At 40.3% G+C, this 26,251-nt stretch overlaps 1 protein-coding gene across 1 annotated transcript in view; it reads left to right on the top strand.

Moving 5' to 3' along the window:
* LOC137627875 (aurora kinase A-like) overlaps positions 1–25,949 on the top strand; it is a 35,864-nt gene extending 9,915 nt beyond the window's left edge. The window contains exons 2-11 of the mRNA XM_068359309.1: positions 1,951–2,044; positions 2,900–3,073; positions 11,400–11,675; positions 15,947–16,610; positions 16,979–17,090; positions 19,540–19,619; positions 19,763–19,919; positions 20,376–20,512; positions 21,877–22,108; positions 24,338–25,949. Coding sequence (XP_068215410.1) covers positions 1,954–2,044; positions 2,900–3,073; positions 11,400–11,675; positions 15,947–16,610; positions 16,979–17,090; positions 19,540–19,619; positions 19,763–19,919; positions 20,376–20,512; positions 21,877–22,108; positions 24,338–24,466 — 2,052 coding nt within the window. The 5' untranslated portion in view covers positions 1,951–1,953 and the 3' untranslated portion in view covers positions 24,467–25,949. The remainder of the gene's footprint in view (positions 1–1,950; positions 2,045–2,899; positions 3,074–11,399; positions 11,676–15,946; positions 16,611–16,978; positions 17,091–19,539; positions 19,620–19,762; positions 19,920–20,375; positions 20,513–21,876; positions 22,109–24,337) is intronic.
* The last annotated feature ends 302 nt before the right edge of the window (positions 25,950–26,251 follow it).

The following is a 26,251-nucleotide window of genomic DNA, read 5'->3' as shown; positions in this document are numbered from 1 at the left end:
GTCTCAAGACCAAATCTCTTATAGTAAAGAATGAGGGTTTGTATAAAGTGTAGGAACAAATGACAAACTTATAACAGAATTTGTATTTTTCCTAACATACAAACCCGAATTCTTTACACAAGTCTACCCTACGTCACCGCCCCCTAAATTAGTCCTAGCTAGAATCCGATTGAAGGTATTCAGTAGCTACCGACCGGCAGTCCCCCACCAATAACAGGTGGATAACGACCTTGTTAAGGTTTTCTGCTGTATTTTACAGCTCGCGCTAGAATATCTCCTATAGTAAAGAATTCGGGTTTGTATGTTAGGAAAAATACAAACTCTGTTATAAGTTTGTCATATTTCCAAAATTTCATCCATGGAAATTGTAGTCCTTCTGATTGAGACCATCTCTATATTGTAATCATAGGATTGTGATATACAGGGAAAATCTAATCTCACTTTCTGTCAAAGGTCAAATTACCTGGGCATACTTGTCAATATGGCAGCAGCAAGTGTCTTTCTGTCAGACTTTTATCTTGGCAAGGTCAGAGATCCTTTCTAACTATTCCTGACTGGACAGGAACCAGCTCTGCACTGGTAAGTGAGCCTTGGACAACTGCAGTCTGGAGAACCTCTTACCTCACGCCTGTATAGACTAGACATCTCTTCAGTGGCGTGTGAAGCTTCTCTTATCATCAGCCAATGATCTTGCCCCCATCTTAGTGCAAGAGTGCAAGGTGACCTTATATGGTGGAGAGATGATAGGATCTCCAGCATGGGAGGGCCTTTGAACTCTGCCTTGTGAGATGCTTCCCTTTCCAAATTGGGAGAAGGCGGTTTGATGTGCGTAACTGCTGGACTTATTCACATCAGGTGTTTAAGGTTTAATGGCTGCTCATGAATGACAGCGGCAAGGGACAACGACATTGTTCTTTCTAGCTGGACAATGCCTTAGAGACTGACCGTATTTATATATACAGATAAGCACCTAGGATCCCCTCTAACAAGCCAGGACCAGGCAATGGCTGCTGATGACTCGACATTAGACCTATATGCCCCCCCCCTCCCCGTATCCTTAGCTCACAAGGATGGAGAGATTACAGACACTACAAGAAACTATTGAGCTTGAGTGGGGCTTCAACCCCAGTCTGATGATCGCCAGGCAATGATGTTTCCAATTTGCACGTCAACTGTGGAATAGGAAGTGGCATCTCTGGCTCTGCAAGCTTTTCAGAAACGGCCGATGAGTCATTCAAACATGACGTAGAGCTACAATACCACTGTGGTTGTCAGAAAGCTGGGAGGGACGATTTTCTCTCTCTCTCTCTCTCTCTCTCTCTCTCTCTCTCTCTCTCTCTCTCTCTCTCTCTCTCTCTCTCTCTCTCTCTCTCTCTCATTGACAAGGCAGGTTCATGACTGAGCAGATCGTCATGCCGAATGAGTTGTTTGACATATTCCAGCGTCTTTAATTGCTGGTTTAGTTGATGCTGAATTGCTTTGCAGTTTTAGATTTGCTCTTCTGAAATCTGACCCTTTCCTTACACAGGTGTGCTTATTACAAAGCTCTTGAGTGTTTTGTATTTTTCTTTCTATAGCAGGTCTAGGTTTAAATTTGCTCTAGCTTTATTAGTCCTTCATATTTGTTTATTTTGGTGTTGTTCTTGACCTTTGTCCTTTGCAGTGTCCTTTCACTCCCAGCTGTTTTCTAATCCATTTCCAATGATCTCTCTTCAGTGAGCAGTTTGAATCTTTAACATTAACTTGTTCTATTTTCAGCTTTCTTTTAGGAGCAAAAAGTCTTATATAAGAGAGTGCCAATATTAGTCTTCTATTCGTTAACTAGAATTAGCATTTTTATTGATTTCCGTATACAGTACATAATACAGGTACAGCTTTCATCTGCTTGTAGTTGGAAACATTGTAACCACACTGAGTGTTATATGTATTAACTTTGGAATCTCTTTTCAGGTCATGATGGAGCAGGAAGATAAGGAAAATGTGTCTGCTCGGTTGGGCCGCGTCGGTCTTGGATCTCATAAATTTCAAACAAATTCCACTTATGGTAAGTTTAATGGTAAAAACCTTGTGAACTAGCTTTTGAGGTAGTAGGTTGGCCAAGGCACCAGCCGCCCGTTGAAATACTACCGCCAGAGAGTTATGGGGTCCTTTGACTGGCCAGACAGTACTACGTTGGATCCTTCTCTTTGGTTACGGTTCTTTCTCTTTGCCTACACATACGCCGAATAGTCTGGCCTATTCTTAACAGATTCTCCTCTGTCCTCACACACCTGACAACACTGAGGTTACTAAACAATTCTTCTTCGCTCAAGGGGTTAACTACTGCACTGTATTTGTTCTGTGGCTACTTTCCTCTTAGTAAGGGTAGAAGAGACTCTTTAGCTATGGTAAGCAGCTCTTCTAGGAGAAGGACACTCCAAAATCAAACCATTGTTCTCTAGTCTTGGGTAGTGCCATAGCCTCTGTACCATGGTCTTCCACTGTCTTGGGTTAGAGTTCTCTTGCTTGAGGGTACAATCAGGCACACTATTCTATTTAATTTCTCTTCCTCTTGTTTTGTTAAAGTTTTCATAGTTTATATAGGAAATATTTATTTTAATGTTACTCTTAAAATATTTTATTTTTCCTTCTTTCCTTTCCTTACTGGGCTATTTTCCCTGTTGGGGCCCTTGGGCTTATAGCATTTTGCTTTTCCAGCTAGGGTTGTAGCTTAGCAAATAATAATAATAATAATAATAATAAGGGATGATTAATTTCTGCCTTGTTTATTCATAAATATACGTGAAATGACTAAGGAAGCCTTTCGTAGCTGCAAATTGAAAAGTTTACTGTTCTGAGACTAGCGTTTGATATTAAAGGTACTGTTTTTTGCTTTAATTTAGTGATTATTTGTTTTCAGGAAGTAAGAATAAGGAGGGGTCAAGAACAGAGACGAATAAGCAGCCCTTAACGGCAAAGAGCAGCAACCCTTTGAGACCTCTACTTAATTACCGCCCAGCCTTCCAGCCTCGCAAACCACTTGGCGATGACACTAACCAACAGAGAAGTAAAGACCACGCTGTTCCTGGAAAAGGTATGTGATCGTGTCTTGCAGTTTCACTATGTTATGATAGAAAATGGTAATAGGCCTCAACTTACTAACTTATAGGTTCCAAGAAGCTATTCGTCAATAAGTATGAAACTACTTTTCTTCAGGTAAACTTTATTCTCTCCAGAAAATCATCATCACATCTGAGATAATATGAGATTGTGAAATAATAATAAAGCAGTAAATGTTATGAAACATATAATACTCTATGCCCTCCCCCAATTCTATGGGATGTAGAAACAAAGACAGATGGGTTATGTCTAAATAATAATATCAAAAGGTGCACTTCCTGTGCATGCAATGCATTAGAATGAATAAGAACAAAATGATTCTGCAAACAGTCTTCTAACTATTTGGATGACTACCGGGCCTGAGTCGAAGATGTTTTGATAGGTGTAAGTCAGTGTCCACTTCTTCTCTGAAGCTGGTTTGTTGTTGGGCTGGTGGGCATGCAGGGCCCTAGGAACACGACCAGATGTATTGGGGCTTGTGCACAGGTGTGTTGAAGCGAGTGGATCAGGGATGCTTTCAGTTGAATGTTCTGGGTATGTCGCAGACGAACTGGGTGGCGCATCAGATGTGGGAGGGGTGACACATTCTGGTATGTCGTTAGAGCAACGCCGATCCTTGGTAGGTAACTCTTGGGGTGAGTTGACGACTAGTTATTGGTGTTGTCGGGTAACAAAGATGAAGGATTGTGAGACACGACAGGAAGATGTTTGCGCTGAAATTTCCGGTTGCGCAGGAGGACGAGACAAGAGCCATCGACACGCTCCACATACTGGTCAAACTGACATACCTTGTCAATAATGCCAGTCTTGTCCCATTTTATAGGATTCGGCCCGACTTTGTTCTGGATACGGTCGGTCTCCCACAACCAGCGGGGACAGGCTTCGGGTGTGTTCAGAGGTTCTCTTAGCTGATCGCATGTGATGTTTACATAATGACTCCTCTAGTTAGTTGAACATATCCTGCCAAGTCAAGTGAAGCATGTATTTACCAGGATGTATGAAGATAAAATCTCTGATGGGTCTGCCAAAGATACATGCTGCAGGCGATAATCGTGTGTCCCGGTGTGGAGTTTTTCTGTACTGAAGCATGACTTTATCCCTCTTGGTCTATTGTTGGTGAGAAGTTGCTTCACTGTCTTTACATCAGCTCTTGCTCGGCATTTACTTTGAGGGAAGGCGGCAGAGGACAGACGATGACAGACACCCCAGTTGTGAAGGAATGTGTGTGCGACATGCGCTGTGAATTCTGGGCCACCATCTGAAGACATTTCTTCACTGGTGCCGTATGTGACGAACACTCGACGAACTGCTTTGTTGAGCTTAGCGATCGGCCACCCACTATATCTGTCGACTGCGACCAGGTAGTTATGGCCTCGGTAGCTGAAGAAGTCTGCATCAATATACTGAAATGGGTAAGCTAGTGATGCAGGCAGGGTGAGAAGAGCACTTGGCTGTGATCTTGCCATACGATTGCAAGCTGAGCAGTGTGCCCGCATTTCAGAGATAGCCAGAAGAAGGAACTTTCGGCACGTTAGCACATCTGAGTGACACCTTGATGAGCTGAGTGTGATATGCATGGCACTTGTTCATGTAGGGAGTGAGGTATCATAATACGGTTGTTGTAACAAAGCTGGTCAGACTATCCCTGAATTGTTAGTACTTGCGCAGTTTGTGTGGAAGCTCGTTGCGTTGTCAAGGGAAGCCATTTTCGATGGGCTTTATCAGTCTGGGTAGGCATGGATCGGTGGTACTGTAGTTGCGATGTGTACATCATCCCAAGTGACAGATATGATCACCTCAGTTGGGGATATCATTTTTTGAATGCACACCACCTTTGTATTCAAATTTGTGACACGAGTAACAGCAAGGATGTCGTGTGATGATCCAGGAAGTGTGTGTCATCATGGTGACCTAATGTTGCAATGTCATCTGGAAGATGGAGTCTTGAAATATTTGCCAACTGGGTGTTGAGTGTGTATCAGCTGTTAAGTTGCGCGCACCAGGAATGTGCATGATGCAGAAGAGGTAGCCGAGGGATTTCTTGAGATTGAGAAGCCGCGAGCTTGAGATTCCAAGGGACCGGTCACCGAATATTGTCGAGAGGTTTACGGTCTACGGCTATGGGGAGGTCAAGGCAACCAAGCACAAAGTGGCAGGACTTATATCAAGTGCATTCACAACTGCTAGCGCATTTCCTTCAATTGGGGCATAGCAGGATTCAGCTCCTGGTGTGAAACAGCTCCCATCAAGGCTGATTCTCCAGCTCATCTTACAGCAGAAAGGTCGAGCTGATGTGCAGGTGCCGTGCTTTTAGAAGAGTCTGAAGGCGATGCCCTCTTTGCTCCAGTCAATGACAAGTCAAGTTGGTCTGGTTTTGTCATAGATTTCAGCCCCTTTGTGTATCTCATTAATGATCAATGACTGGCTTTTTGAACAGGTGGTGAAGTTGATCAGTGCATTTTGAAGGGTGTACCAGGTTTGAGTAGAGCACTGAAGGGAAGCATTCGATCAGTTGAAGCAAATGCATAACACTAAATTGACCCGACTGAACCAACTGCGAATGTCTGTGATGTTGCGCGGCCTCGGGAAGTTCTTTATAGCCTCTAGTAATAGGGGACAGGGATGCACCCTGTCTGGCATAATTTCAAAGCCAGCAAACTCTAGTTTTCTTGGCAAGAGAGAATTTGGCTAGGTTGAGTGTTATTCTGTGTCTTCAATATATGTCCAGCCAATCCACTGCTTGGAAGAATGCCTCTCGAGTAGAAGACGACCACATGAGGGTGTCATCAAAGCATTTTGTTTTCTGTGGGACGTTTGCGACTGTCTTATCAATCTGGCGACTTTATCCATTACCTGATATGATGTACCCCTGTTGTGCGACGCAATAGCATTAACGGCAACCCAGCGTTATAAGTGTGGTGAGGTAGCGATCATCGGCATGCAAGGAGATACTCTGGTAACCATTCCACGCTTCAAAGATGGTCCTGTAGGTGTTAGGTGGTACAGCATGTACCTGATGAAACGGAAATTGGGTATGGTGGGTGTTACAAGCAGCATGACGGTCGAGTGGCTAAAGAACCACATTCCATATGGGTTTCCCGGACATTTTAGCGCAAACATCCGTTTTGTGATACCAGGTAATGGGGTGCCAACGGGTATCGGTTCAATAACCCCAAGGCGTATATCTTGGTCAAGGCATGCCTTGACATCCTCGTGACAATGGATTTGTATTTGAATGGGCGTGTGGTGTACAACTGGTGTGGCATCGTGATCTATCGTTAAGCGGATCGGAGGGCCAGACATCATTGGGAGCGGCTGATGTTCACATACGTTAATGGTGTTGGACGGGTAATGTTTAATAAGCTATTGTTCCAGTGTCTTTCGGTTACCATCGTCAGGAGTGAATGGTAGTGGTGTAGGTTTGGGTGGTGGTTGCAGGCACCTTGGACACCCTTATGGGTTGCTAGAGGAGTCCGGAGGTAGTGGTGGTGGGGAGGTTGAGCACTCGGTATGCGAATTGTCAGGTGGTGAAATTCACTGATTGTGGGAAATTGGTTTGAGATCATGCGGAGGGCAACGCAAGCCTGCTTTGACAAAGTCGATCAGACTAATTCAGGAAATACGCGACGTCTGGTCGTGAGTTGCTCACCGGAGGGGGGACACATCAGTGAGACGCAAGATCAGGGCTCCTAGGATGCTGATGGCCGGTTTGTTTGCGGCATCATCTTCATAGTAACTGGGATGAGGTTCCGCCGAGACATGCCTAGTTTGGGGAGGAGTTTAATACCACCTAAGCAAGATTGACAACGAGTATTGACCATTGCAGGGTAATTAGTAGGGAGGGTGGGCTTGTGAAGGTTGGTTGGTAGGTTGAGCACCAAGGAATCTGATGGATCAGTGTTGATGGTGATTGATGGTTGAGGGTATGAAGCCCGCCTCTCCCATGCATGGCAGAATTCATTGTATACATGGTGGTCCAGGGTGGTCATGTCCAGATGGAAGGGTTGCAGGCTGTCGATGGAGTGTAGGTTTTCAAAAAGGGCATATTGGGTTTGGGGTAGATACGATTCTGTATGCGGCGGCTGTTGCTTCCGCTGTGACTTGCGGCATACGCTCTCGAAGTGGTGCAGTACACCACATTTCGCACATGGTTGTAGGCTGTACAGTGGGTCATACGTTCAAGTCTACTTTGGCCGTCTTCTACCCTGCCGCACTATCCACAAGGAGGTGATCCGATTGGAAATTGTTCTGTGTCGCTGTTTTTCCTGTTTGCCTTGATGGATTGGAGTGTGTCCTCCTATGATGCATCCTGGTTCAATTCACTTAGAAATTCCAAGTGAATGTCACCGACCTCCAGACCACGATTAATGGTATCACGTACGACGATGTCTCCATAGTCCATGGTTCGTTGCCATCCAGAGCATTCAACGTTAAAATTGTAGACCCTCGCCATGCACGTACGGGTTCATCCCTGTCTTGTTGCATCTGTTGAAGGTGGGTCCGTGCAACCATGATATTCGCTTGCCGCACTGCAAGTGTTTTGATGTTGTCTAGGAGCGTGGCTTCATTAGTCCCGGTCAGGATATCAAATGTGCGTGTTAGGTTCTTGCGTAGGCCATTGTCGCAGCATTCCAGTAATTGGAAGATGTCTTCTTTGATTCGTGTAGCTGCTGTGTATTCGGCCCATCTCTGTGTGAAGTACAGTACGTTCGTTCCTCGCTTATGCTAGCAGCGAACACCAGTGGGTGTTTCACTTTTCTGCCTTTACCCCTTGCCGTCCTTAGGAGTTTGCATCTTGGGCTGGTGGGTGAGGTGTCCGTGTATGGAAGTCGATGAGTCTGGTTAGGACATTCGGGGCGGTGTCAGCGGACCACGTGGTGGTACAGTTGGGTGCTGGACAAGGTACGGTCGCCATAGTTGACTATCATGTGATCATCAATAAGTATAAAACTACTTTTCTTCAGAAAAACTTTATTCTCTCCAGAAAATGAACATCACATCTGATATGAGGCAGTGAAAAAGCAATAAAGCTTGGTATGTCCTGACACATTATAATGCCCTAGTTTGTAAGCCAAGTTTTGTTGAATTTTGCCCTAGGGTAAGGTACACCCAACTCATGCCTACGATTTTCAGCTGCAAAAGTCCACAAATAGTCCAGTTTCATATTGCAAATATCTAGCTTACTGCATTAGTTTATATATTTTTTTATTACAGAATTTTATCATGAGCTTTTGATATAATATTATTATTATTACTTGCTAAGCCACAACCCTAGTTGGAAAAGCAGGATGCTATAACCCCAAGGGCCCCAACAGGGAAAATAGCCCAGTGAGGAAAGGAAACGAGGAATAATAAAATAATTTAAGATTAATAACATTAAAATAAATATCACTTTATAAATTATAAAAACTTTAACAAAACAAGAGGAAGAGAAATTAGATAGAATAGTGTGCCGGAGTGTACCCCCAAGCAAGAGAACTCTAACCCAAGAGAGTGGAAGACCATGGTACTGAGGCTATGGCACTATCCAAGACTAGAGAACAATGGTTTGATTTTGGAATGTCCTTCTCCTAGAAGAGCTGCTTACCAAAGCTAAAGTGTCTCTTCTACCCTTATCAAGAGTATCTGAGGATTATAATTTCAGTTGGATTAGTTTGTTTCTCCGAATGTTTGTAATTTGAGGACTTAACGGCCAAGAAGAATTGATTCTTTTAGTAGAAAGAGAAACAGGATTTTGACGAAGGAAAAATATATTTCTGGGAAGAGGCCTGTGACGGCCGGTGAAAAGTCCTTCTTTGTACCTTTTCTAATATAAATCTTCGAAATATACTAGAGAAAGATGAAAGCATGGAATGCAGAGGTTACAACCCTCGCGTGAACACATTGTAGGTGTCACGTATTTAACAAAGGCGCGCGAAAACCACTATTCACAGGCTGTCTTTCATTTAGATAATCCCTTCATCAATGGGGAGGGCCGTAACAGGCCCTAGAGAACACAGTTGGACTACCCCACCGACACCTACCACTAGCATATATTGTACAATACAATATTGTACAATGAATTGAGAGTACCGTACAATATTCTACTGTATTTAAAAATTTCAACAGTAAACAATTGGAACAAATGTATAGTATTATGTATCAATTCTTTCAAGAGAGCAACCATTTTTAACCCTTTTACCCCCAATGGACGTGCTGGTACGTTTCACAAAACTCATCCCTTTACCCCCATGGACGTACTGGTACGTCCTTGCGAAAAACTGCTATTTACATTTATTTTTGCATATTTTTGATAACTTTGAGAAACTTCAGGTATTTTCCAAAAGAATGAGACCAAGCTGACCTCTCTATGACAAAAATTAAGGCTGTTAGAGCAATTTAAAAAATGTATATTGCAAAATGTGCTTAAAAAAAAAACCTGGTGGTTAAGGGTTGGAAAGTTCCAAATAGCCTGGGGGTAAAAGGGTTAACAGCAAGCATCCTTGTAAAATTGCAATATATCCTGTACTAGACCTTTGAAAGTCCTGGTAAGGTGGTACAGTAGTAGTTTGGGGTGGTCCAAAGTTGTGTAAAAAAAAGTTCTAACTTTATGTTTAAAAGCTTAACAAATATTTTCAATTATTACATGTAGCTTATAATATTCATGATTTAAAACAAAGCTGATTTTGGTGGTACTTGAAAATACCTGCGCTATATTTTTTGGTAAATTTTATTGTCGCACGTTAACCCTTTTACCCCCAGGCTATTTGGAAATTTCCAACCCCTAACCCCCAGGGGGTTATTTTTTTCCCAGCACATTTTGCAGTATATTTGTTTTAAATTGCTCTAACAGCCTTAATTTTTGTCATAGAGAGGTCAGGTTGGTCTCATTCTCTTGGAAAATGCCTGAATTTTCTAAAAAAAATATCAAAAATATGAAAGAAAATTTTTTTTATAGCATTTTCTTGCAAGGACGTACCGGTACGTCCATGGGGGTAAAGGGATGAGTTTTGTGAAACGTACCAGTACGTCCTTTGGGGGTAAAAGGGTTAAAAACTAAATGATATGCTGTAGTTAGCCAAGAACAATAATTTCTTTATCTTTTGAAATCATCAATAAAGTTAAGAGGTTAATATATTCTTATGCATCAGGAAAAAGAAAAGTTAAAATTACTCAACATTTAGAAGTATGCTAATACTATTCATAGATATTAGTTCACAGTCCAGTATACTAAAACTTTAAATGGAAATTACTAAAGTTCTCAATCAAGAGGTTTTACAAGTAATTCTCTCTGAGCCGTTGCCACGTATGAGGGATAAGAGTTAATCCATCCCCAATAGCACTCTTTATTGAGCGATATTTTTTCAATGTTCTAGAGATTCCTAGAACGTTGAAAAATATTACTGGACTGTGAACTAATGTCTATGAATAGCATTAGCATACATCTAATTGATTAGTAATTTTAGCTTTTCTTTTTCATGATACATAAGAATATATTAACCTCTTAACTTTATTAATGTTTTCAAAATAAAGAGAAATAATTGTTCTAGGCTAACTACAGCATATCATTTAGTTTTTAATGTGCGACAATAAAATTTACCAAAAAATATAGTGCAGGTATTTTCAAGTAACACCAAAATCAGCTTCGTTTTAAATCATGAATATTATAAGCTACACTGAACTTTGGATCCTCCCGAACTACTACTGTACCACCTTACTAGGACCTTCAAATGTCTAGTACAGGATATATTGCAATTTTAAATGGATGCTTGCCGTTAAAAATGGTTGCTTTCTTGAAAGAATCTATACATAATACTATACATTTCTTCTAATTCTGTTTTGTGGTGAAACTTTTAAATACAATAGAATATTGTATAGTACATACATACATATACCAAGGCACTTCCCCCAATTTTGGGGGGTAGCTGACATCAACAAATAAAAAAAAAGAAAAAAAAAAAAAGGGGGGGGGGACCTCTACTCTCTACGTTCCTCCCAGTGTAGTACTCTCATTATCATGCTATACTGTAAATATTTCTGAAAAAATACAGTAGAAAGATTTAATTATTTTATATAATACTGTATTAGGAATATACAACCATAAAATCTTGCAATTCTTAGATCATTCTTACCTTAACCATATGTTTTTAATCAATGAAACATTATTCCAAATTGTAATGGCTCTGAATTATTCTTATTAACTATTTTGTAAAACTATTGTATGCACAGTTTTGTGTACTCTTGAATCGATAAATTTGGATTAAACGTGTACTTTGCAGTGTTCTTATTTTAATGTATACCCTGCAATTACTTCTCTTTAGGTTTCAGCGTTACTGCCCCTCAGCCCAAGCCTACCAGTCAACTTGGCAGACACATCACCCAATCAGTTCAAGCATCCAAGTCTAGGCCTGCAGTTCCACCAAAACCCGTTTCCACTCGTCCTGGAGTGAAGCCTACAGGCCCGGCCGTAGATTTAAAGTCCAGAGTCCACCAACCACACGTGCCAGCAACGTCCTCGCAGCCCTCGGGATTTAAAAGAGTAGTGCCCGAAGCTAGGAGACCTCTTGAGGGTTACAGACCAGGGTTTAAGACCTCAGGTATTGTAGCATTTCGATATTTTATGCAAAGACTAGGGTTATGAGTAATTTTTTGCCTTTATTTCAGGACATATGATACAGCATTTGAAAATCCAACTTGGGGATTCAGGAAAAGTTAACGCAAAGAAGTTTATGGTACTTGAATAGCTTCAGTTATGCTTTGGAGGATTTATTTTTGCAATTCTTTTAGTGTTACTTGAAGATGCAAGCCCTGATTTAGTTCTTGCAAATTTATGGAACAACAAATTCCAATTCTATCAAAGGATAAACTCTTACATATTTGTGAAACTACTTGCCTGTACCTGATATAGCAAAACTTGAACAAATCTCTTGTGAAAGAATGGTAACTAGATTAGGGATAAGGAAATTAACCTTTTTACCCCCAGGCTATTTGGAAATTTCCAACCCTTAACCCCCAGGGGGTTATTTTTTTCCCAGCACATTTTGCAGTATATATATTTTTTTAATTGCTCTAACAGCCTTAATTTTTGTCATAAAGAGGTCAGGTTGGTCTCATTCTCTTGGAAAATGCCTGAATTTTCTCAAAAAATATGAAAAAAATTTTTTACAGCATTTTTTTGCAAGGACGTACCAGTACGTCCATGGGGGTAAAGGGATGGCTTTTGTGAAACGTACCAGTACGTCCTATGGGGGTAAAAGGGTTAACAGAAATAGTTTTGTCTGAACAATAGATTTAGTTTTTTATACAGCTGAAGAGGCATACTGGTAGTTTCACAGCTGTGAGTTTGCGATCGAGAATCATCTTTATGTAGGGATGAATGGTTGCTGGATTTATTAAGAGCAATGTGGGAAGAGGAAATAATGCCTGAAGACTGGGAGGAGAGTCTGTTAGTATCTATATTTAACCCTTTTACCCCCAAAGGACGTACTGGTACGTTTCACAAAACTCATCCCTTTACCCCCATAGACGTACCGGTACGTCCTTGCAAAAAATGTTATTTAAAATTTTTTGTTTGCATATTTTTGATAATTTTTTGAGAAACTTCAGGCATTTTCAAAGAGAATGAGACCAACCTGACCTCTCTATGTCAAAAATTAAGGCTGTTAGAACAATTTAAAAAAAAATATACAGCAAAATGTGCTTGAAAAAAAATAACCCCCTGGGGGTTAAGGGTTGGAAATTTCCAAATACCCCGGGGGTAAAAGGGTTAAGAGCATTGTGGGAAGAGGAAATAATGCCTAAAGACTGGGAGGAGAGTCTGTTAGTATCTATATTCAAGTAGAAAGATGACATCATGGAATGCAGTAACTACATGGGAATTGATCCTAGCATGCTTTTGAAAGTTTTATTGAGGGTACTAGATGAGATTGAGAGAGATTGTAAAGATTGAGAAACAGCAGTATGTTTTCATGAGGGGGAGAGGGACTATGGATGCCATCTTTATAGTAACAGGAAAAGAGACTAGAGGGGATCCAGAAGCTTTTCTGAGCTTTTGTAGCTATAGAGAAGGCTTATGGTAGAATACCAAGAGAAGTGATGTTTGGGTGCTTTTAGAGAGGAAAGTCATGGTGAAGTTGGTTAGAATAGTAGAGGTGATGAACAAAAGTAACAACAGCTTTTGGAGAAACAAAAACCTCTGAAGTTAGTGTTGAATTACACCAGGGGAAGCATTAATCCCATTTTTGTGTTGGTTTTGTGTGTTAAGTGAAGGGATCAGAAATGAAGAGTTGTGGGCATTGTTATATGCAGATGATTTGGTAATTACTGCTGAAAATGAGGAAGAATTACAGAGAAGGCTGGTAGATTGGCAAGAGACTTTCGAAAGTGGTGGCTTGAGGGTAAATGTGGATAAGACTGAAGCTATGGCGAGCAGTAAGGGAGGTAGGGACAGGATAGCGATATGTGAAAGTTGAGGAGCAGTTATAAAACTGGGAGAACAATTTAGATATTTTGGATCTACTATAAATCAGGAGGAAGGATGTGAGGTTGAGATTGAGTATATGATAAAAGCAGCATGGGGAAAGTGGAGGGAGGTAGCAGGAGTGGTATGTAATAAGAAAATGTCAATCAAGGTAAAAGTCAAGATCTGTAGCACAGTAATAAGACCAGTGTATGGATCAGAAAATTGTGCTTAAAGTCAAAAAGAGGAAGCAAACCTTGAGAATGCTGAGGTGGAATATGGGAATATCACTGCTTGAAAGATTAGAAAATTATGAAATAAGAATGGCAGGCGTAGTAAATATTACAGAGATAAAGAGTGTCACAACTGAGATGGTGTGGGCACAAGTTGAGGATGGATGGTAGGGAGGAAGTGAGGAGGGCTTGGGAGGAATCTGTTAGGGGGAGAAGATCAAGAGGGAAGCAGAGAATTAGATGGTGAGAGAAGGTGAAAGATGATTTGGAGAGAAGAGGGTACCTTTGATAGAAGGCATTGGAGAGGGCGCATCAGTCAATCAACCCCTTAATGTAGGGATAAAGGGGGTTGAAAAAGTAGATGATACATATTGTCAATTAAATGTGTGTACACAGAGTACTTATTGTCCTTGATGTGATGCCACTCTTACCATCAAGTTTTGTTAGTTTAGCATCATTTCCCAAAATTGCACCATACACTGATTGTAGTTAATCATCTTTTGAGATTTTCACCAACTACGCTAGGGGAGATCGTATTGGTGCAAAGAAAGTAGCCTCATCTGCATAAGCAAGAAGATCATTTGAAAGGATAAAGAACTTGTATGTATGTAAGGTAATAGCCCTATAACACTACAGTGAGGAACAATAGAGATTACTTTTCTGTAGCCACTATGATACCCTTCAACTACTCTTTGCATACACCACTCACGAGTTTAGAGTTAAAAACTAGGGCCTCGGGATGAACAAATTTTAAAGTTCTATTGTCGAGACCAATCATAGGTTGGCCTGGGCACCAGCCACCCTTTAAGATACTACTGCTATAAAGTTATTGGGTGCTTTGACTGGCCAGACAGTACTACATTGGATCCCTATCTCTAGTTATGGCTCATTTTTCCATTGTCTACACATACACTAAATATTCTGGCCTATTCTTTCCACATTCACCTCTGTCTTTATACACCTGACAACACTGAGATTACCAAACCATTCTTCTTTGAAGGCTCCAGTGGTTAGCTATTGCACTGTAGTTGTTCAGTGGCTACTTTCCTATTGGTAAGGGTAGAAGAGAGACTTTAGATATGGTAAACAGCTCTTCTAGGAGGAGGAAGCTCCAAAATCAAACCATTGTTCTTTAGTCTTGGGTAGTGCTGTAGCCTCTGTACCATGGTCTTCCACTGTCTTGGTAGAGATCTCTTGCTTGAGGGTACACTCGGGCACACCATTCTATCTTATTTCTCTCCTTATTTAGGAAGTTTTTATAGTTTACATATAAAGGAATTATTTTAATGGTTTTACTGTTCTTAAAATATATTATGAATTTCATGGGTAAACTGGTAGTGTTCTTTATCAGTGGTCTTTCTTATCAATTCAGGGCTTATTGTGATAAGCATGATATGAAATGGAAAGACATAAAATTGTTAGGTTATTATGACCTTACAGTAGTGCATATTGATATGTTATGGATAAATCCTTGCTAAGGGGTGTGGATTCTTTGGTTTTTCAATAAGATCTTGTATGAAGTATTCTTTTTTTATGATTAAGTTTTGCCCCTCATTTGTTCTTTTTATGCTTTAGTGGTCAGCCTATATGGTACACATAGCCCCAACTTTAGATTTTGAATTGAAAGTGTTCTGGTTGATTTGTATTTTAGAATGACTTTAGTTTTGCTTTGAGCAAGTGTATTGTAATTAACCCTTTTACCCCCAAAGGACGTACTGGTATGTTTCACAAAACTCATCCATTTACCCCTATGGACGTATCGGTACGTCCTTGCAAAACACTGCTATTTAAATATTTTTTTTGCACATTTTTGATAATGTTTTGAGGAATTTCAGGCATTTTCCAAGAGAATGAGACCAACCTGACCTCTCTATGACAAAAATTAAGGCTGTTAGAGCAATTTAAAAAAAATATACTGCAAAATGTGCTTGAAAAAAAATAACCCCTGGGGGTTAAGGGTTGGAAGTTTCCAAATAGCATGGGGGTAAAAGGGTTAATAAAAAAATTAACTTCAACTTGGTCCATCAGACATTTTATTTTGTCTATTACCCGGATTCTGTCCAGTTCTGTTTGACGACCCGATGCCACATTTTATTGTGTTAGCAAAGTAATTTTGATTTTGTAGAATAAAAATTTTACAGGTAGTCTTTGATGTTGAATTTCCCTTCTTTTGTAGGATTTGAACAGCCAAAGAGTGTGAGTGCTAAGGTGAATCAGTCTGTTGATAAAGACAAAAATAGACAGAAGCTTTCTTCTGAAGCACCAAAATCTGTAGTGTCATCTAGTCTTTCCACATCAAGCCAAAGCAAAGAAAATTTATGCGATGTAAATAGTTCTGTTGGTACTATTATTAAAGAGCATCCTGTGAAAAAGTCAAATTCTAATACAGGAGAAAAAGACTTGGTCAGTCCAATTGTCTGCCAGGAGACTCGACAATGTTCCCCAGAAGTTTCAGAGCCTAGTATTCCAAATCCTCAGAATTGCAAGGTTGATAAAGAGATGCCAGCTCCGTCGGGTATCCAGAAAAGAGAAAGTGAAGAAAGGTCCGTTGCATCAAGTATTCAGAAAGGAGCGGTTGTAGAAAATTCCGTTTCATCGGCTGCTCGGAAAGAAGAGTTTGAAGGAAGGTCTTATCCTCCCAGCAAGAGTGACGATATGAAGGCGATAGCTGGGGAGAGAAGCGAAGGGGCACAAACGGAAAAAGATGGCGTTGAGACATCTCAAGGTAGCCACCTGTCAAGTGATCAGTCAGAAGTTGTCAACGAAAGTGAAGACACAGAAGCCTATGATCCCAAAACTGATGCCTTTGCTTTAGCTGACAAAGAAAGGCCTAATTCAGGGTTTGTATTTATCATAATACTTTTGCATTGTTTGTTTTTAGCGTTGCTCAAATCGCCAGTCAATTATGTTTAGCACTGGAAAGTTATGAAAGTAAGGTACTGTACTGTGTTATGAATCTTGACTGATTTTCAAATTTGGGTAATTTTTTCACCATTGTGTAAACTTCTAAAGTTATATTAATTTAAGAAAAATTTTTTTGAACATCCTTGCTAAAATTTAGTGTGCCAGTAATCTGGTTAAACTATATGAGATATTGAGAATGATTCTGGTAATATTGTGATATATCGAGAATGATAACCCCTTTCATGCAATTGATATTACAGATATTTGTATTTAAGCATTATACAATGAATAATATTTGTTGCAGGAGAAAATGGTCTCTTGATGATTTTGAGATTGGAAGGCCATTAGGAAAGGGGAAGTTTGGAAATGTCTATCTTGCTCGCGAGAGAAAGTCAAAGACCGTTATTGCCCTGAAGGTGAGATTTAGTCATTGGAGCATGAGGGTTTGAAACCCTTTGTATTTTGCTTGAAATTGTGGTTTTGTTGATAAAGGGATTGTATTAATGCAAGGTATATTAAATATAATTTGTTCCGACACAGAGACTTACCTCGAAACACTTTCTTAGGAGATTACTGGTAACTCTTCTCCGACGACCAGAGTTTTACGTAGTTTCCCCTACTTCCTCTACCTTCGACGTCCGCCGTCTCCTCTTCGAGGCCTTTTTCGGCGAAACGGTGTCCTCCGTGAGATAGTTCGACGGAGGTGTCCTTCCCCTTCTGGGTTCTCGATGGGGGGACCTGTCGAGGCTGCCCGGCCTAGACGACGGCCCCCTCCGCTGGGTGGAATAAGCGTCTCCAGAACGGGTCTTAGGCCTGCAAGATGTAGCCCTCCGCTTATCTGGTGATTCCCTGGCGCGGCACGTGGAGGCCCTTCTAGGAGGACAGTCTCCTGCCCGCTCAGGTGTCGAACTAATAGACCTGGAAAAGTCTTTAAAGTTGTTCCCTGGGACGAACACCCACGTCCCTTTCGGAGAGACTGGTCTCCTGCTTTTGGGTGTAGGGGAACGGGGACTCATCCTGTCCCGAGATCCTGTGGGAGACCGCGAAGGGGAGTTCCTCCGCACAGACCGATCTCGTTTCCACGTCCCTACCGGGGAGGCTGGTCTCCTGCTTTTGGGTGGAGGGGAACTGGGACTCACCCTGTCCCGAGATCTTGTGGGAGACCGCGAAGGGGAGTTCCTCCGCACCGACCGATCTCGTTTCCTCCTCTGTCGTCTCCTCCGTTCACTGCTTAACGAATCCGAAGAGTCACGTCCTGACGAGTAAGACTTACCCATGAATCGGGACCTAGCACGTGACTGCGTTTTCTTGGGGCTACGCCGTACCCCTGACGTAAAAGGAATGGGGAGACTCTCCTGTAGCGAAGTCTTCGGCGGCAACCATCCCGACGGGCCCGCCAAACCGGGGAAGGCCTCGCCTAGGCCTTCCTCCATGTCCAGTGGGGACCTCATCGGAGTCCTCGGTACGTCCCAAGCCAATGGATCCTCTTGCGGGGACTCCTCTCTGCTGACGCCGCCCTCCGTCGCTGATGCCCCTGGAACTTCCACCCAGGAACCTGACGAAGAAAAAGGGACACTATTAGACCACATGGGGTCCCCCTATGAGAGAGAGCCACGTCCCCCGGACCCCCACTACACTCACTTACGGGCGCCTGAACTGCCTTGGCCGACGAAGAACCGCCCACAAATTCCCTCTTTTGGGAAAGCGGAGCCAACTGCCTGTTCTCCCTGGACTTACCTCGCCCCTTACTTTGGGTAGGGGAAGACGGCTGTACCCTACCTGACCCTTCTCCTGCTGAAGTCGCAGGGGAAGAAACGCTAGTCTTCCTAGGGGACTTCTTTGATGCCTTCTTTTTGGTACGGAATTTTATCCACTGGACCTCGGGCCAATCGGCACATTTGGAACACTTGTCCGACGGCGAACAAGCTTTACCCCTACACGAGGTACACAACGTATGCGGGTCAGTATCGGGCTTGGACAGAAAAGCCCCGCACGATCTACCGGCTCTAGGCCCAGGACAACGGCGAATGTTCTCCATAACGCAACACAAAGGGCCGTAGACACAAGCAAGCCAAAAAGGGAAAGCACAAGGGAGCGAAATCAAAAGCACGTAGGTAAGGCACTAAACACACACTAAGAGATCCCGATCACGTGGGAAGCACGTGGAACCAAACACAAAGGGAATCGCACGGAGTATGAGGAGCGTCGTGAAGCACGTGTGCTCACGAACTGACCAGAAAACTTACTGGCGATTCCTTCTCAAAGACGCGCTACCTTCATCGGGCATTGCCCCCAGGTCATGTTATCTCCCGTTATTCAGGACAGTATAGAACATGGAAGTAGGAGAAACTACGTAAAACTCTGGTCGTCGGAGAGGAGTTACCAGTAATCTCCTAAGAAAGTGTTTCTCGGTAAGTATTGTTAGGAAAAATACAAATTACTTAAAATTTGTGATTTATAGTGAATACTCTGTGTAAACAGCCAAGTGGCAGTGGACTTTTAATATTTTTAGGTGGGCGTTTGATTTTAAATAAGTGTTCTTGGAAAGTAACCGTTAAAACAATTTTTACATTCAAAAGATAACTATGAAGTTAAGATGAACTTTTCATCTGTCTTTTAAAGTTTGTGTACTGAATTAAGGCTGACAAGAGGGTAACCAAATAATAAAACCAAGATGAAAAACCTGCATGTAAACACCATCACTGGAACTTGTCTTGAATGTTTACAGTTATTTCTGTTAGTCTTCTTTTAGAAAATATGACCTTGACCTTGAAAAGTAAATAATTTTCCTTAATAAACTTAATGTATAAAATCTCTTCTGACTGCATTAATGTTGAATCTACAAATTATCCTTCTTTGGAATAGGTTGTTTTTAAGAATGTCTTGGCAAAGGCTGGAGTAACGCATCAGGTCCGCCGTGAAGTTGAAATCCAGTCACACTTAAGGTACAGTTATTCTCGTGTCTTGAGATTCTTTTGTATCTAGCTTATCTTCTTATGTTAATGTTTAGATGAATTTTGCAAACAAAAGAAGAATGTGTTTCACATAGTACTCTGCTGTGCTTTTGTTAATAAAAATTACCTTCCAGACACCCTAACATCCTTCGTTTGTACGGCTACTTTCACTGCGAGAAAAGGGTATACCTCATTCTTGAATTTGCTCGTTACGGCGAGATGTACAAAGTTCTCTGTTCCCAACCCGAGAAGCGATTCACCGAGCATCAGGCGGCCAATTACATGATTCAGGTAGAGCATCTATTGTATTACTCTACTTTTCGTTTACGGTGTTAAATTGCAGCTCTTGTTGCACTTGAGCATTGGCAGTTTATGATTAATTACTTTTGTATGATAATGTTTCTTTTTCAGTTGAAGATATGCTATTATTATTATTATTATTATTATTATTATTATTATTATTATTATTATTATTATTATTATTATTATTACTATCCAAGCTACAACCCTAGTTGGAAAAGAAAGATGCTATAAGCCCAGGGGCTCCAACAGGGAAAAATAGCCCAGTGAGGAAAGGAAATAAGGAAATAAATAAATGAAGAGAACAAAATTAACTATAAATCATATTAAACTATTAAAGATATAGAAGATATTCTCTCTTAGTTCGATTACTTTCTTATAAAACTATATCTTTTAGTTCTTTGAAGGACTGTAATTCTGTAGCATGTTTTTATTTATTATTTACAGCTTATCAGTGCGCTCAAGTACTGCCATTCCAAGAAAGTTATTCACCGTGATATTAAACCTGAAAATATACTGATTGCTGCTGATGGCCAGCTTAAAATTGCTGATTTTGGGTGGTCTGTGTATTCGCCGAATGAAAGGTTAGAATTTGAAAATTACCTGTTACCTTTATAGAAATGGAATGCTTCTAATTACTGCATGTACTGTGTTTTGAATTTAGTTTTGAAGATAATTCTGAAATTCTTATGGTGTTTAAAGTAATTTCCTAATTTGTACAGTGGTTTGGCTCTCTCTCTCTCTCTCTCTCTCTCTCTCTCTCTCTCTCTCTCTCTCTCTCTCTCTCTCTCTCTCTCCTTCCTTCCTTCCTTCCTTCCTTCCTTCCTTCCTTCCTTCTTTCCTTTTCCTTCCTTCCTTCTTTCCTTCCTTTCCTTTTCCTTCTTTCCTTCCTTTCCTTTTCCTTCCTTCCTTCTTTCCTTTTCCTTCCTTCCTTCTTTCCTTTTCCTTCCTTCCTTCCTTCCTTCTTTCCTTTTCCTTCCTTCCTTCCTTCTTTCCTTCTTTCCTTTTCCTTCCTTCCTTCCTTCTTTCCTTCTTTCCTTTTCCTTCCTTCCTTCCTTCTTTCCTTCCTTTCCTTTTCCTTCCTTCCTTCCTTCCTTCTTTCCTTTTCCTTCCTTCCTTCTTTCCTTTTCCTTCCTTCCTTCTTTCCTTTTCCTTCCTTCCTTCTTTCCTTTTCCTTCCTTCCTTTTCCTTCCTTCCTTCCTTCTTTCCTTTTCCTTCCTTCCTTCCTTCTTTCCTTTTCCTTCCTTCCTTCCTTCTTTCCTTCTTTCCTTTTCCTTCCTTCCTTCCTTCCTTTTCCTTCCTTCCTTCCTTCCTTTCCCTTCCTTCCTTCCTTCCTTCCTTTCCCTTCCTTCCTTCCTTCCTTCTTTCCTTTTCCTTCCTTCCTTCCTTCCTTCCTTCCTTCCTTCTTTCCTTTTCCTTCCTTCCTTCCTTCCTTCCTTCTTTCCTTTTCCTTCCTTCCTTTTCCTTCCTTCCTTCTTTCCTTTTCCTTCCTTCCTTCCTTCTTTCCTTTTCCTTCCTTCCTTCTTTCCTTCTTTCCTTTTCCTTCCTTCCTTCCTTCCTTTTCCTTCCTTCCTTCCTTCCTTTCCCTTCCTTCCTTCCTTCCTTCCTTTCCCTTCCTTCCTTCTTTCCTTTTCCTTCCTTCCTTCCTTCCTTCTTTCCTTTTCCTTCCTTCCTTCCTTCCTTCCTTCTTTCCTTTTCCTTCCTTCCTTCCTTCCTTCCTTCCTTCCTTCCTTTCCCTTCCTTCCTTCCTTCCTTCCTTCCTTCTTTCCTTTTCCTTCTTTCCTTCCTTCCTTCCTTTTCCTTCTTTCCTTCCTTCCTTCCTTCTTTCCTTTTCCTTCTTTCCTTCCTTCCTTCCTTCCTTCCTTCTTTCCTTTTCCTTCTTTCCTTCCTTCCTTCCTTCCTTCCTTCTTTCCTTTTTCTATTCTCATAAGGTGTTGGATTCTTGCAGGAGGACTACTTTGTGTGGCACGTTGGACTACTTGCCTCCTGAGATGATTGAAGGTCGCATGTACGACGAGAAAGTGGACATATGGTCGTTGGGGGTTCTCTGCTATGAATTTCTAGCGGGCAAACCTTCTTTTGAAGCGAAGTCACACGCAGAGACGTTCAAGAGAATTGCAAGAGTCGACATAAGGTTCCCCACACACTTCTCCGAGGATGTGAAGGATTTGATTTGCAGGGTAAGTCTTCAGATCTTTTTACTTTTGTTTTCCAATGGTATTAATTGTTATATTTTGACCCCTTAGAAAACGGAATGAGGGTAAACTATACAAAAAGCTGGTCGGTTAGGTAGAGTTACCAGTAACTCCTAAGAAGGTAGTTCTAGGTAAGTATGTTAGGAAAAATACAAATTACTTAAAAATTTGTTATATTTTGAACAATTCTTTTCATATGCTTTTTTAACTTATGGGAAAATTAGAAGCTGTTGAAAATGTCATTTTAAAAAAGTTTTCAAGCTAGGTCTAAACTCTAGGAAGTTAGTAAAGTTTTAAATTAAGATCGGTTATCAATACTGGATGCATAAATTTGAATCTCTAGCCTGCACTGTACCTAAAAGTGCCTAGTGTTTTCATGGCACAGTAATCGTTGGCAACATAATGTGTGAAAGAATTATAATCATGTAGTATTAGCCCCTGGATTAAGTTTTTAAGACAAACCAACGTTAAGGTTTGCTAAAGCATAAAGTGCAAATATATCTTAAAATGTAGTAGTGGGCCAGTGTGAGCTAATTGGGACAAATTATAGTCAGCTTAGCATATTATGATGCTATGCTCGAGTGTCACGCAATACTGTAACGGAAATACCACCTCAATGGTTAAACCATTGACAATCTGTTAAGAGGATTTTGAGGAAGTTGTACTTGTTGGATATCTGCAGGTCAATAAATTCAAACTAAAATATTTTCAATACTTAACCCTTTTACCCACAAAGGACGTACTGGTACGTTTCACAAAAGCCATCCCTTTACCCCCATGGACGTACCGGTATGTCCTTGCAAAAAAATGCTATAAAATTTTTTTTTTCATATTTTTGATAAATTTTAAAGAAACCTCGGGCATTTTCCAAGAGAATGAGACCAACCTGACCTCTCTATGACAAAAATTAAGGCTATTAGAGCAATTTAAAAAAAATATACTGCAAAATGTGCTGGGGAAAAAAATAACCCCCTGGGGGTTAGGGGTTGGAAATTTCCAAATAGCCCGGGGGTAAAAGGGTTAACTGGCGTTCATGGAAGTTCCCACTCACACTAGATACAATCTTAAAAGAAATAGAATTGAAGTAAGTGGAGGATGGAAGGGGACGTTTTGTGTACTTGCCTCCTCGCTTACCAGCGTTTACTCCCAGTCGCAACTAAAGTTTTTTATGTATGTCATCATCATCATCATCATCATCATCATCATCATCATCATCATCATCATCATCATCATCATCATCATCATCATCATTATTATTATTATTATTATTATTATTATTATTATTAACTGCTCAGCTACAACCCTAGTTGGAAAAGCAGGATGCCATAAGCCCACGGGCTCCAACAGGGAAAATAGCCCAGTGAGGAAAGGAAACAAGGAAAAATAAAATATTTCAAGAACAGTACGAATATTAAAGTATTTCCTATATAAACTATAAAAACTTTAACAAAACAAGAGGAAGAGAAATAAGATAGAATAGTGTTCCTGAGTGTACCCTCAAGCAAGAGAACTCTAACCCAAGACAGTGAAAGACCATGGTATAGAGGCTATGGCACTACCCAAGACTAGAGAACAATGGTTTGATTTTGGAGTGTCCTTCTCCTAGAAGAGCTGCTTACCATAGCTGAAGAGTCCCTTCTACCCTTACCAAGAGGAAAGTAGACACTGAACAATTACAGTGCAGTAGTTAACCCCTTGGGTGAAGAAGAATTATTTGGCAATCTCAGTGTTGTCAGGTGTATGAGGACAGAGGAGAATCTGTAAAGAATATGCCAGACTATTCGGTGTATGTGTAGGGAAAGGGAAATAACCATAACCAGAGAGAAGGGTCCTATGTAGTACTGTCTGGCCAGCCAAAGGACCCCATAACTCTAGCGGTAGTATCTCAACGGGCGGCTGGTGCCCTGGCCAACCTACTACCATAGTGTTGGGCAGTGTTACCAGTTAAGCATATTTTATGTTCAGGCTTCAGCCAGCAGTGAATGCCTCTAATTAAAACTGAAAACCTTAATTTTCAGCTTCTCCAATCATTAAGGTTAAGGAATTTAACTAGGATAAGAAATTTTTTATTTTAAGAATAAACCTTCTGGTCAGCCTTGTAAGAATTATACTTAAGACTTTGTGATCTACTTATCACTTCAATAAGTCTCTGCACTTGTTGCTGAGCCTAATTCAAATTGTGGAGATATAAAGTGGAATTTTTCCTGTTTTCAGATGCTAAGATATAACCCAAGAGATCGCCTTAGTTTCGATGCTATCATGGAGCATCCGTGGATTAAGTCTCATTACAACTCGAGTGCCCCACCACCAAACCCATGTGTCAAAGAAAAGTCTTCAGCTTGAAGAGGTTCCTTGTACACAACATAATTTTGCAGGGCCTCTGTATATAACTATAGGGAGTCTTTTTATTTTTTTATTTACAATGCATTACAGTACAACTCTTGGTGCCCCTCCACTGAAGCAGTGTCTAAAAGAAAATTCTACAGCCAGAGGAATCTTGTATGATACTGAAATTTTCAAGTGCTCTGTAAATAGCAGGTGACAGTTTTAGCTTTGTTAATATACTGGTCATTGTATAGAGTAAGAATGAGATCATTTAATGTTTACTGTATACTGAAGCCCCATGGTAAGGTGAAGGCAGTATTGAATACCTAGGTGAAAAGAAAACGAAAAAAGTTGCTGCTCAACATTCATGTTGAGAACATATAGTGAAGGTACCAATCATTAGTCATAGGTTATTTTATGTCTGTATTGCTAATGTAAATTATTATAGTGACATCCGGGTATTTATAGAAGAGGATTGACTGTGGATGGTTTGACTTTCTTTAAAAGTTTCAACCAGTCATTAATCTCCTTCAAATAATAATCATTTGTCACTTGAGTTGGTGTTGTAGCCTACAACTTTAGAATACCAGCATTTTATTAGGGACGTTGTGGAAGTCATATTACTGATGTGTTTCTTACTAGATATTTACTGAAGGCATATGTGGGTAAAATGCCAAGATTGAAGTGTTTTCCTTAAACGGGAAATTATGATTATGTAATTTGAGTGTTTTACTTCATGTATCGCTTACAGATATTTTTACCAAGTCCGCTAGCATTCATTAAGCATTCTTGATTTTTTAAAGTTAGAATTAATAAAACTTTGACTTAAGTTGTTGCGTTGTATGCCACTGATGATGTGATCAGGTGTTATATATAAAATATATGAAGCTTTTATAGAAATGAGAGGGAAAAGTGAAAATTTGCCTTTTCATGAAGTCTTATCAAAACCTTTCCCAATCTTCAGCGACAAAATGTACAGTACAGTATTTTCCTTTGTATGAAAGATTGTCATTTGATATACTTCCATGAAGTACAATGCAATGTAAGATAGAATAGGGGTATGCTAATTAGTGATAATAATAGAATACTGTATATTTATTTTGTTATTGTAATAACTTGGGTTGAAATTTTAAAGTGGCCCTGATGTTCTCAAAGGTAAAAAATGTTTTGAGAGAGACTTTCATTTACATTTGATTTAATGTAACAAAAATGATTTCTTTATATAGTGTACATTTTAGTTGACTTAAGTCTTTTTGATATCCTGCATCGGTAGCCTAAATACAGGATGACCTGATTTAGTTTAAGATTTACTATAAGAACTATTTGGCAAGGTTTATTCTGTACTGTACTGAATGTTTTTATAGTTTTTACGTTGTTAGGTCCAGTAACTATTTAAGGTACTGATTTAATTTTATGTAGATCATGAAACTGTGTTCTCCTCAAAGTGTACATGTTAAAGTTTAAACTGTGATAAAAAATGAATAAAGTATAACTAATAAAGTTTAGGATTTTCTTGGGCGACCAAGAATTATTTGCCTTTTGGTGTATATAATGAATGAATAGTGAGGACACGGACTACTTAAAACATGTCTTATTTCACAATTCTTGTGAAGTTGTCTAGTTAACTGTTTTCATTTTGCAAAACTACATGTTAAGGGTCATTCTGAAATTAGTTCATAAAATTTTTATTTTTTCTGTGGGCCTTTCTCATGCTTAGGAGGATTCCAAAGCAAAACTTTGTTTCTTGTATTAGGAAACCTTCGAGATCATTTGAGGAAAAGAAAAGATTATTCTTTTTATGGA

This window comes from Palaemon carinicauda, chromosome 35 (genome assembly GCF_036898095.1).
Source record: "Palaemon carinicauda isolate YSFRI2023 chromosome 35, ASM3689809v2, whole genome shotgun sequence".
NCBI lineage: Eukaryota > Metazoa > Arthropoda > Malacostraca > Decapoda > Palaemonidae > Palaemon > Palaemon carinicauda.
This window is presented reverse-complemented; position numbering and strand designations above follow the sequence as displayed.